This window comes from Montipora foliosa, chromosome 2 (genome assembly GCF_036669935.1).
Source record: "Montipora foliosa isolate CH-2021 chromosome 2, ASM3666993v2, whole genome shotgun sequence".
Lineage (NCBI taxonomy): Eukaryota > Metazoa > Cnidaria > Anthozoa > Scleractinia > Acroporidae > Montipora > Montipora foliosa.
This window is the reverse complement of record NC_090870.1, coordinates 57889480-57901979: the sequence shown is the minus strand read 5'-3', so window position 1 is coordinate 57901979 and position 12500 is coordinate 57889480. Positions and strand designations below refer to the sequence as shown.

At 38.6% G+C, this 12500-nt stretch overlaps 1 protein-coding gene across 1 annotated transcript in view; it reads left to right on the top strand.

Annotated features, from left to right (window-relative positions):
* The window catches only part of LOC137993671 (short transient receptor potential channel 6-like), a 27874-nt gene that overhangs the window by 12595 nt on the left and 2779 nt on the right, over nt 1-12500 (top strand). The window contains exons 4-8 of the mRNA XM_068839640.1: nt 5641-5840; nt 6321-6519; nt 6998-7186; nt 7641-7679; nt 10952-12500. The exon at nt 10952-12500 is cut by the window's right edge and continues 2779 nt beyond it. Of these exons, the coding sequence (XP_068695741.1) occupies nt 5641-5840; nt 6321-6519; nt 6998-7186; nt 7641-7679; nt 10952-11161 (837 nt within the window). The 3' untranslated portion in view covers nt 11162-12500. The remainder of the gene's footprint in view (nt 1-5640; nt 5841-6320; nt 6520-6997; nt 7187-7640; nt 7680-10951) is intronic.

Sequence of the window (12500 nt, the reverse complement as noted above, 5' to 3'; positions counted from 1 at the left end):
GGCAATACTCTTTTCCCTAGATGGCCCAGAAAATGATGCCTGCAGGCATCATTCTTGTAGGATTCGTAGAACGCCGCCGTTTCCACCGATTACTGTGATTGTGTGAAATGTGCCGGGTTTACTGGGGAGATATGGCCCCATCCTCAGAGACCCAGGGACAGTCAGTCGAGACGAGACGAGAATAGGGACTGGCGTAAAGTTTTCAAGTAAGACGAGAAGAGCCCTTGGGAACATACCTTTAACGGACGAGTTCCAGAGCGAATTAAATTCTGATTTTCTGATTGGGCGGAAATTTCCGCAATTGTCTTTTTTCCGCCCAATCAGAGAGCCCCATACAATGAAATCAGATCGTGATTCCTTATATCAAGTGATAAATACTACATCAACGATCGCCATTTTTTTTACCACCATTTTTTTTCTATCGCTCTCCTTCTCTGGCTCGCAAAACAGACATACCATGCGGTGAAAATTTGGGTCACAAAGGGAACCGCAAGATTCAAAATTCAACCAATTCTACCTAGAAGATTTTGTTACGTGGGGGCAATTATCTGTACCTGTGTAAAATCAAAATGCTTGATCAAAACACCCTCGAAGAGCCGACTAGACTATTGCAAGGGAAGGTACTGTAACTAGTCGTGGTTTTGTGTTCCGCCGCGAATTAATTTTGCTATAAGCATTGCTATCGGCCGCGCAGATTGCAACTTGTTGTTTTGCGCGGGAAATTTATCTTGACGCATTTAACCTAAATGCAAAGGTTTTTTGTATTGCCTCGCTGTTAAATAAAGTTTTGCAGGGATCAGCCTAAAAGCGTTTTTGTGAATTGTTGCCGTCTGTGCGGCATAGTGCGGTGAAACAAATGTTAAACTGACGATTTCGTAAGAATTTTTGAGACGTGTGTAGCCAAACAATAGCCTGCGATGGAAGGCTAAACCCCAAGCTGTTTGTGATGCTTGCAAGTATCGAGTACAACATGCTTGGAAAAATCATAAAAAAAGAGCGATTGCAGCAACCCTGAAGCGGAAGTTTCATCCCTGACATCTTGTCAAAGCGACAAAGAAGCAGCTACTGTCGTCCAACGAAAAAACCAAGGTTAAAGACTTGTATGTGAAGCACGAAGGTGGAACGCTGGGGGATCATGTGACAGGTGTTTTAGAGCCTGAATTGCCTGGTGATTAATCTAATTGGAAAACAAAAAAAAGCGAAGCAAACAACCAAACCTCTGTTTGTCAGTGTGCCCAAGTACAAGAAATAAAGCGTGTGTAAAAGTATACACTGAAAAGGAATATTTGAATGGAAATTAAGCAAAAAGCCAGTGTACACACATGAACATTGTTTTTCTGTGTTTAAAACTGAAAGAGAATTTATTTTTAATAACTACCAAAAATTGATAGCACAAGTTAAGGTTTTATTTATTATTATTTTTTCATGAGGGACAGGGTTTAACATCACAAAAATCATACATATCAGTGAAATAAATTGGAGCGGCATTATTGTCGCGTGAATCCAACAATACCTTATGATGCAAATCATAGGATTAGTTGCGAATTCTACTAGCGACCTTCTTGTTGGTAATGGTAATGATGATAATTCACCAGGCAGTACCAAACAGTTCAATCACAACGAAGCATAACTTATCACAAGAGCAAACTATGTGTGCAACTTGGAGGAACAGTTTTAAGAAAAATGAACGGGAATAAAAGCATTTGATTCCATAGCAAACTTAGTACAGTACATCCACATTTACCATTTTTGCAGCAAGATATTAAATAAATGCACTTCCCAATAACACTGAAGCGGTTCTACTGAGAGAAAGATAATGGCTCCTGAACGTTTTCAGGTGAAAAACACATTGCATGTAACTAATTAACTAAAGTTGTATTATCATTTTTAATTCCCAGGTTATTATACAGTGCGAATACAAAGCAATTCCGAGACAGTTAACATCCGACCTTAAAAGTCTTGAAATTAGCCTTTAATTAAGCCTCGTTCTCATTCCTGACATAACATAATCAGTTGTGTGGCCTGTAAGATAAAAAAAGCTGCAGCAATCGCTTGTTAATCGCACCAAAGAAGGAAGGCCAAAGATTGGTCAAAAATAAATATTTACTTTGTGTTGAAGTTAACATCTCCTCAAGATCTAAGAGACTTCAGATGGTAAAAGCTGTAAAATGATTGAAAGAAAGAAGCTCCGACTCTCTTTAAAAGAACTGTGTCGACCAATGATGTTAAAATCAAGGCAACCTTATGACCCTGATTCAATTGGTACAGTTGACGGGACGAAATAGTAGAATGTCAGCTGTACAACACTTGGTTGGTCCTTAGCTCTTTCTTGGTCATACAAGGAAGAGAACCATCTTTACAGATTAACTCTGGTGGGACTCTTTTCAAACTTGATTTCTGCTTTGCACCATACCTGCAAAGGATCTGATTTTTTGCACAAGAGTTGCTAGACCTTTGAAAGAACAAAGCCAATTGAAATTTTTTGTTGATTTTAAGTAAAATTCTACGCAATAAAGTGAAAATTTGTTATCGTCATAAGGGGTTTTCAACACTTCAAAAACTCTGAATGCGTGTTAATAAGATAACAGTGAACAGAAAGATTTGTAAGGCATACAATAAGTACAAAAAACTCGCATAATGCAGTCTGCAATTGAGAAAAAAAGGTACTGTACATGACCATATTCATTGCATGAATCAAGATTTTTATGCACCTCATTTCAACAATTTTCTCCTTGGTCCCCATTCAAAAATAAAATAAACAATATTAATTTAACCTCTTATAGCAATATTTCTTGTTTACAAACATTGACGTCACATTTCTTTTGATATTCAAATTTGCCAACCACGGAACAAGAGAAGTCATTGTTTCAACAGCCAATTAGGTTCTGGTTGGCATATTAATAACAATGGATGACATCACGAGAAACATCGCTATAGACAGACAGGTAAGCTTATATGTGATGCTCAAATGCACGCTTTATTCAAGTTCAAGTTTTATTTATTTACAAGAAACAATTTAAGTTGTCACTAGGCTGGCTTGCAAATAGCGAGAAGCTAATCGTGGCAAGCCAGACTGTAGACGAAATTATTTAGACAATTTTTTTTTCACATACAACAATAACATGAAAACATTACTCTTTGTGCTTTCAAATATTTAGAAAGTGGAAGAACTTAGGAGAAAAAGAGAAGAAAGCAGTTTAGGTAAAAGAACAATATGTAAAGAGGAAAACTACAGACTATACTTAACCTCAGTTGAAAATTTAATTTTTCATCTTGCTAATTAATTATAAGGTATCTATATCGGCATAAGAGTTTTCAGTTTCTAGAATTGCAATTAGTTTTGTTCTAATAGTTTTCTTAAAACTATGATGCTGATAAAAGGCCGAAGGCAATGCTTAAACATGTCTGGCCCGTGCAACAGAAATAACAAAATTAATTCGCGACGGTAATTTCAGAAGCGGAAAACTAAAATACGACTAGTACTTTCCCTTGCAATCGGTCTTCTTCCTGATTTATTTCTAGTCGGCTCTTCGAGGGTGTTTTGATCAAGCATTTTGATTTTACACATGTACAGATAATTGCCCCCACGTAACAAAATCTTCTAGATAGAATTGGTTGAATTTTGCATCTTGCGGGTCCCTTTGCGACCCAAATTTTCGCCGCATGGTATGTCTGTTTTGCGAGCCAGACAAGGAGAACGATAGAAAAAAAATGGCGATCGTTGATGTGGTATTTATCACTTGATATAAGGAATCACGATCTGATTTCATTGTTTGAGGTTCTCTGATTGGACGGAAAAAAGACAATTGCGGAAATTTCCGCCCAATCAGAAAATCGGAACTTAATTCGCTCTGGAACTCGTCCGTTAAAGGTATGTTCCCAGGGGCTCTTCTCGTCTTACTTGAAAACTTTACGCCAGTCCCGATTCTCGTCTCGTCTCGTCTCGACTGACTGCCCCTGGGTCTCCGAGGATGATATGGCCCCAGTTTCCCGGAAAATCTGGGCTCTGTAGCTTTCATTACGCTTACATGATAGGCATTCTGCTTCAAGCAATTATTTGAAGCCCTGGGAATGCAAAATGTTCAGCCGATCGCGAAGCGAAGCGATAACACTACAGGCATCGGAAAGGAAAACGAAAAGGATTTAGGTTTATTGGATGCAATTTCAAGCTTTGAAATCGCTGAAAAGGTAAGATTATTTTTGCAGCCGTAAATTTGCATAAAATCGCCTCGTGTTTTTCTCACCGCACAAAAATGTGTTTTCGCTCACAATATTCGCTTACCTTGATTACATGTTCTGCGAATTTTTTTATCCTTTAGGATGAACTTTCCGTCGAAGAAATGGTAATTTGGGTGGTTTTTGGCCGACAGAGATCAATTGTTCGTAATGTGACCTGTCTCGTTGCCGTTAGCAAAGGGTTGTAAATTTGACCGTTATTATCGGATTACCATATTACATATTATCGCTAATCGGATTTTCTTCGAAGGCTAGCTCCGGGCCATTTAAATGGATTCTCGATCGGAAGGTACGAGGAGAAGCGTGAATCTTTCGACCTTTGTGTGGGCGGCCTGTGTGGTCCCTTTGTGTGGGTACCCTGTGATAAAATGAGGAAGATTCTTATTTTGCATCCAAAAATTCGTAATCAACGTTAAAATGACCAAATTCGTGTGGAAAACTGATTTTTGTGTTGATTTTTTTTCATTTTTTTTCCTTTAAATTTTCATAAAATGTTTCAGTTCTTTGAAAGAAGTGATAAGTTTTTGGAAAGCTTATTTTCTTAGCTTTAAAATGATGTATTGCTTTCCCCTTATCTTTGAATACTTTTTGAAAAAAACAAAACATTTTTTTGCGATGGCTGATTTCGCGCGGCTTTCTCTTAGATGGTAACTAGGAAAAAGAGATAGATGAATGGATAATCTTTATTGCCATCCATAAGCTACCACAAAAAAAAACTATATTCATAGTTGTATATGTGAGTGAATTTTGTCCCCTAAAGTACTTGTTTGATTGCACGTTCAAACAGCCAGAGGGACTCTACCTGCCTTACATCACACGGAAGGCTGTTCCATGTCGCCTCGCTTTAGCTACATGTAAGACCAATTTTGTGTCACACATAATGGTTTTCAGCTACTTATAACGTTTCGATTGTTCTTTGAGTTCTGAGAAGGCTTTATGTTGTTGCGTGTGATATTTTATAAATGAAAACTTGCTCGGCAACAAAGAGCGGTTTTTTTTTTTTTCCAGATTTTGAACTTAATTGCGTGTCAACTTATTCAACGATAAGTCTCTCGACTACTGCTTTTCCTATTAAATGATAATAATTTTTGTTGAATATCGCGGATGTGAAGCATGGTATCTTCTCAGTTTTTTCTTCAAGTCTGTGGGCTGTTAAGTCACTTTCCCAATATCAAAATTTGTTTTTCCCTCCAAAATTTTGCATAAGCATTATTTCTAGTTTCTCTTGCGACCATTATAAGTCATAAGAGAAAATAAAAGCAATGCTTATTCAAAGTTTTGGAGGGACAAACAAAGAGTATTATGGTATATTTGCTAGTGGCTAATACTATACTGAGAACTGATCCCATTCTTAACATGCGAGACTCTTATCACGATGCGGGTATCTTTCCTCTCTGTTGGCAGGTGGACTCCGTCCTAGGTCCCTTGCAGCTTTCGCTGTACAGAATGCTCAGAGACATTTGGAAATTTCTTCTGTTGTTTCTTCTGCTCTATATATCCTTTGCCACCGGATTGACCAAGATGTATTCCTACTACGTTGCGTCTCAGATCAAACTAGAACAGCGAAACATGACCCATCTCGAAAAGTGGCATCCTTACGCCGAGTGAGTATCTATGCACATGCGCGCTTCTTCTGAAGCATTTTACTGTTGAGAAATAATTAATAACATTGGCAGCGTGAACTCTGAGAAGCGCCACCCGCGAGTAAACCCCACCTTAACCCCTCCATAATAACCCCAAATTCAAACAACAAGTTGTTCCATATTGCGCATGCCCACTGATTCAGTTTGAGACCATTTGACCATTTGACGGGAGGTAAAAGAAACAAAGAAGTAAACATGTCTTAAACATACCATTGGTGCTCATGTACAATAATAGAATCTCAAGTTTTTAAGTGAATAAAATATGATGAACACGAGTGGGTGCTCTGTGGGACATTTCCACTATGGCGAGTTATACTTCTAAGGTTCAGTCGTTGGTTTAACCTCACGACCTGTACCCAACAGGTTACCCGGCTAACTTCCGGATTTATCTGGTAATGATATTATGACAGTGATGGTGATGCCTGTTTTTTCGCTTCACAGCCATGTGAATACGGGACGTGACCTGTTTTGGTTGTTTCTTGGTGTCTTCGACGAAAACAAAATAGTTGTGAAAGATCCTGCTTTTCACGCCGTTTCTTTGGTTGGTCATCTTTTCATCATTGTGTACGCTGTCTGCATGGTGATCGTCGCCCTCAACATGTTAATCGCCATGATGAGCAAATCCTTTGAAGATATCAAGGTAACGATTTAACGTAAAATCGTAAGCCCCAAAATTAAACTTTACACTTTTTCTACGCAGGATTTACGTTATATCCTGCGCGTAATTTTTGTGGGTGTTTTGCTGTTCACACCCTTACCGGAACGTGCTTTTGTACTATAACTTCATGTATAAAACTAGTTCCCTTTAGACATCTTGTTAGAATCCCTGATGAAGTCTGTTTGATCAGACGAAACCGGTCGGATAATAAACAAAGTTAACAAGATCAGTTGCTGTGTGCTGCTCACTAATTTCCATTTTAAAAATTTTAAAAAATTGAAAAATTATCATGTAGTGACAACAACAATAACAACAGCAACAACAAAAACAACAATAACAATAACGATAACAATAATAATAAATAATAACTGAACTTCATTCAAGTATGATGAAGTCAGTTGTGTAACTGAGGTACTGATTGAGTGTCACTTTTGTTTGTTTGATTTTTTGTTTTAACTAGGAAGATTCAGACATTTGGAAGTTCTCCAGAACTCGAATGTGGCTTGAAAGCATTGATAAAGGCAACGTGCTACCAGCGCCTGTGAACCTCATTTACTACGGTCTTAAGATTATATGCATACTTTTTTATGTAACGGTCATAAAATGGTTCATCAAGTACTTTTCCCCATGCTGCCGCTGCTCTCAAAAGGTGAGGATCAACTGCTCACTAGATGGCAATAGGCCTTTTTGATATATTAAAATTCAGTTTGACAGTGAGGCAGTGAGGACAAAGACAAAGGAAGGGGCATAATGATATATAAATACTTTTCACATTCATTCCAACGTGTTTCTATTGCTTTTGTCGTCATTGCCTCACTATCAAGATGAATATTTGATATTTCGAAAAAGTCCTATTTTCGACTACTGCCGCACGGTAGACTATGGCAAGAGCATTTAGAGACCGCGGTAATTTCCAATTAAAGCAGCGTGGCATAATTAAAACTGAGATAGTCCAGAGCTACCCACAAGATTGGCAAGCACTAAGGCTAGACTGACTTGAGTGACAACGCCAAAAAAAAAAGAAAATAATGCTCCTAAAGCTCAACTGTCTTTGCACAATTAAAAGCTAGTTCGTTATTCCACACCACTTTATCTGCTTTCAGGATGAGGAACAGGGAAAGAAATATTCGGAGACGGACGAGGTAGGTACAATAAACAGCAGCTTTGCACTCTAGCCGGTGTAATAAAAAACTTTGTCAATGTTATCACAAAATTGTGGACACTTGAAATAGTTACAAATTGTTATTGTGTCTTAAGGAAGGACAAATAAAAAACAAAACCGCAGCAGACAGTGACAGTAAGTAATATTTCTAACTACACAGTAGCAACCTATTCTGCCATTATTTTGCGAATTTCAAAGCACTTTGACATGTCGATGGCCCTAGAGGGCCAGGACAATAATTATTTAGTAATTAATTTATGGTTTTCGTCGTATTACTTTCAGAATTCGTGTAGTGAGCCCTCCATATAGTGTTTTCTCTCACGTGATCAGTAACCTCGTTTTTCGACCGAAACAAAGGAAAACGTTTGCATGGTAGTTAGTTAGTTGGGTACACCAATTTGGCCGCCGTGACGTCACGTGAAAACACTCTATAGCAGGCCAGAAAGTAAGGCACGATCCCCGCAATGACGCTGACACAAATTTTCCTGCCTGAAATAAGCTATGGAAATAATGTGTTGCCTGATAAGCCCAAGCTACCAGACACAATGATAGAGATGTGTCTAATTTACACGTGTGATACAGAAACAATGGCAAATGGAAACGATGATCAGATGAAGCTACGCAGGCACAGTAGACGTCTGTATTCAAGATGGCGGCAGGACTTGCGTCATATTGGATTTGACTTTAACCGTGTGTGGAGGCATGTAAGAAGTGTTCCCGAATTTTCGCGCGGCGCCATTTTCACAAACATGTAATTGCAAGTGAGACTAGTTCAAGAGAAATTTTTTTTTTTCCTTTTGTGCTGAGGCTCCAGGGTTTGCATTTTTTTTTTTTAATTTACACGGTTTTGCCATATTGACTTGTAAAATCGTCTAGCGTTACAAAGAATTAAATGTATGAGTGAACCGCTCAGGGGGCAAGGGCAGAGGGTAACCGATTGACCATTTACAAGGCCTGGTATATTTGAATTAAGATATCATAGCGGAATTCGAACCTCGAACCTCAAGCAGCCCAGTTCAAACTCAACGCCGTCGCATAAATTTTCATATGTTTTCATTTTGCTGTCGGACGAATGAACCAGGCTAAACAAATATCACAGAAATGTGATAAGTAAGGGTTTCTTAAAACTTTTAACGATAAAGATAAACGGTAAAAAATGACGTTTCGACCGTACTTCGGTCATTATCAAGTTTGAATTAGTTTCTTCTGATAGCTACCTTAATATGCTAGACATCACATTGTATCTAATTGACGGCTTCATTAGAACAGACATTTCCTCTCAACCTACGGACAGTCATCTGTACTTGCCACCCACTAGTGCTCACCCCAAACATGTATTCAAAGCGATTCCATACGGAGTGGCCTTGAGATTACGTAGGAATTGCTCAAATCAGAATTTTTTAGAGAAGCGAATGCTGGAATATGAAAGGTACCTTGTTAATCAAGGCTACCCGAAAACACTCGTTAAGAGGCAATTCCTTAAAGACTCGGCCATTCCTAGAGATGATCTGCTTTTGCCCCGAACCAGAGAGAACAGAAAACTGTTTCCGTTAGTGATGACCTTCAATCTTCACCTACCTAACATAGGGTACGTCATTAGGAAGCATTTGCACCTGTTACAATCTAATCCCAAATTAAGAGAATTTTTTCCATCTAATTCAATTATTCCATCGTTTCGTAGGACAAAAAACTTGAAAGAAATTTTGGCGCCATCGAAATACAGAACAAGAGTAGAACAAGAAACCAATGAAACAGTTGGTTGCATTAAATGCAAACGTAGTAGATGTGATCTTTGCAAAAACGTTTTGATAGAATCAAATTTTTTTCAGAGTTTCCAAACCAATAGAAAATACTTTATTAAACCAAGACTGTCGTGTGATTCTAAAAATGTAATTTATCTTGCATCCTGCAACAAATGTCGCTTGCAATATGTTGGTTCAACGGCAACACAATTCAAAGTTAGATTCCGTAATCATAAATCATCAATGGTAACGAACAAGAAAACCTTTGAGGTCGCGGTACATTATAACAATAGTCCGCATGCCCTTAACGACTTTTCTTTCCAGAGTATCGATCAGGTGTCTGCTACCAACTGCACTGAGATTTTGGATAAACTTTTGATCACGAAGGAAGCATACTGGAGTGCGCAACTTTTCTCATTAGCACCTTTTGGCCTTAACAAAAGGCAAGAATTCCACTCCAGGAACAGAATCACCTACAACCAACCGACTACTTGAGTCGAAATAGTCTGCAAGCTTAAGGAACCACATAACGTCACAACTCAATGTAGCACATGAATTGTTTACTTTAATGATTGTTTTAGTTCTCGCTGTTATTACATTGTACCTTTCGGAATAGAATTACTTCTTTTGTTTTGTTTGTAACGACTTTTTACTTGTATTGTACTTGTACTTGTACTTGTACTTGTAAGTTTTGTAACATACCGAAAATTCCTTGTCAACCATATATAAGCTCTTGAACCTAATCATTATCCACATGCTGTAAACTGATGAAGGTCTAAGATCGAAACGTTTTTTAATATATTTTACTTTTTAGCTTTCAAAAGTTGTCCGTCCTTTGACTCTTTTAACTGTACATATATATACAATTTGTATATACAAATTGTCCTGTTGGCTCGAGAGACCTTCTTAACTTGTATACAAATTGTCCTCTTCTCTCTCGTCCACCTGTGAATCATCGTTCTGCTTGATCCAGCGTCATCTAGTTGAGTTAAAACATGGGCCCGGGATGACCACGTAATTCCCATTCACTATCCAGATTGGCCATGTAGCCGGCATGGTTGCTCTGATAGTGTAGTGGTGATCACACCCAACCGGTAATCAGGGGGACGTGGGTTCAAATCCCTCTCAGGGCATAAAACGTTTTTCTCCCAATGAAAAATGTCTTCCAGGGGTTGTCCGTCCTTGGTCCTTTCAAACTTCATTAATTAATTACATTTCGCCGAGGCTTGGACTGTGAATTTATTTGTGATCCTCCTTGGGGCAGGGATGCGCTGTTGGCTCGAGAGTCATTCTTAACTTGTGTATATATATATATAGATATATAGTGCGGTGCTGATGTCTAGGATATATGTATATATATATTCACTGTTTCAATTTTACCATTCACTTGATAATGACCGAAGTACGGTCGAAACGTTGTTTTTATCGTTAAAAATCTCAGAAATGGAAAGCTATATTGAAGAAGTGAATTGACTGACTCGAATGTTTTTGTTTTCTAAAATAAATCCAGCACCGATTGAGGACAATGAAAAAACTGGTGATGAAATTTCTTGAAGATGGCTACACGAAGGAGGGAAAAGACAAGACCAGAGCACGTGACCATAACAACAAAAAGGGAAAGCATCCTGTGGGTGTTGAGCTTAAGTCTCAGAAAGTTGCAGATCAAGGTCAAAGGATCGGTGCACAGATCAACCCAGGGTTTGCCTACAATTTATCTTAAAAGGACGCTCTCCTACGAAAGCTGCTAAAGACACTACACGTTCTTTATAGTAACAGTTTTTAATTGTAAAGTAGTTGCACTCTAGATCTAGTTTTCCTTATTCTTGCTACTTGATATAACAATTTTTTTTTGCTACACCTAAGCCTACGTATCAACATAGTTAATTGACGGGAATGGTTATGAAAGCCAACAAATTTCTTTGTTGTGGGTTTTTGTTCTCTTTTTTGGCCTTGACCGTGCACAAAACACAATAGTTGTTTACTCCGTACTGAGGAACTAACCAATAGAAACGTGTTAGTTACGTAATTCATGCATAGTGTATGAGCGCAAAACAAAAGATTGTGCACGGTCGTGGACTTTCCAACCTAATTCTCGCGTCTTTGTTTGCTCCTTTGATGTTTTCCGAGCTTCCAAACTAGTCCCCTCTTAATCTCGTACCCAGTTCTCACTCTGTCACTGGAAATGTGAGATCTGGTAAAGTTCAACAGTACACCATTTTTCATTGGCTACTTAAAAAAGGTTGCGGCAATGCAATCTACTCTCCGATTGGCTTATTTCGCGGAGCACTTAGTGAAGGTTTGGTTTTCGCAAGCTAATGTCCTGTTTTGAATAAATGCCAGTTGTCCGGAGGAAAGTTTTGGTTTTTTTCCGACGCCGGAAAAGCCTTACAGTTGAGGAAAATCACATTAAAATTTTGCGACATTTGTGTAAATGGTACTGACGAAAGCCCCAGTTGCGGCCACTTGGAAGTTGGAAGTTGGAAGTTTGTTTGTGATATATCTGGAAAGTGTTGATGTTGACAGTTCTCCACAGTCACCATGAATGGCCAAATCATCTCGCAGTTCTTTAAGCGAGGAAAAACTGCTTGCTTGAACCATGGTCTCTAATAAAATAGAGTCTTGGAAAGTGCATTTTAGAACTGGTCGAACGTGATTCAACTTTTTGGGAACCGTGCTTCCAGTCAAGTTGTACCGTTTAACGATATTTGAAACTGCGCGCTTGCTGACGCGTAATCTTCGCCCAACTTCTGAAAAAGAATAATGCCGGGCAAGTTCGATCACTTGATTCCGCAAATCACTTGAAAGTGGGACGCCTTTTTGATAACCTCTTCCTTTATTGTTGACTGAAAACATATCCCTGTCAGTAGCGAAACTTCACATTTGGGCGGGAAAACTTCAAAGTTTGACACCTGAAACTCAGACGTTTGACGTCACGTGAAAACATGTTTTGAGCGCGTGCGTTCACGGGTAGATGCAATCGACGGTATTTGCTATATATTAGAGGCAAAAAAACCCTTCCTATTTCATTGCGTGCGTGAACACATGAAACCCAATCGTGT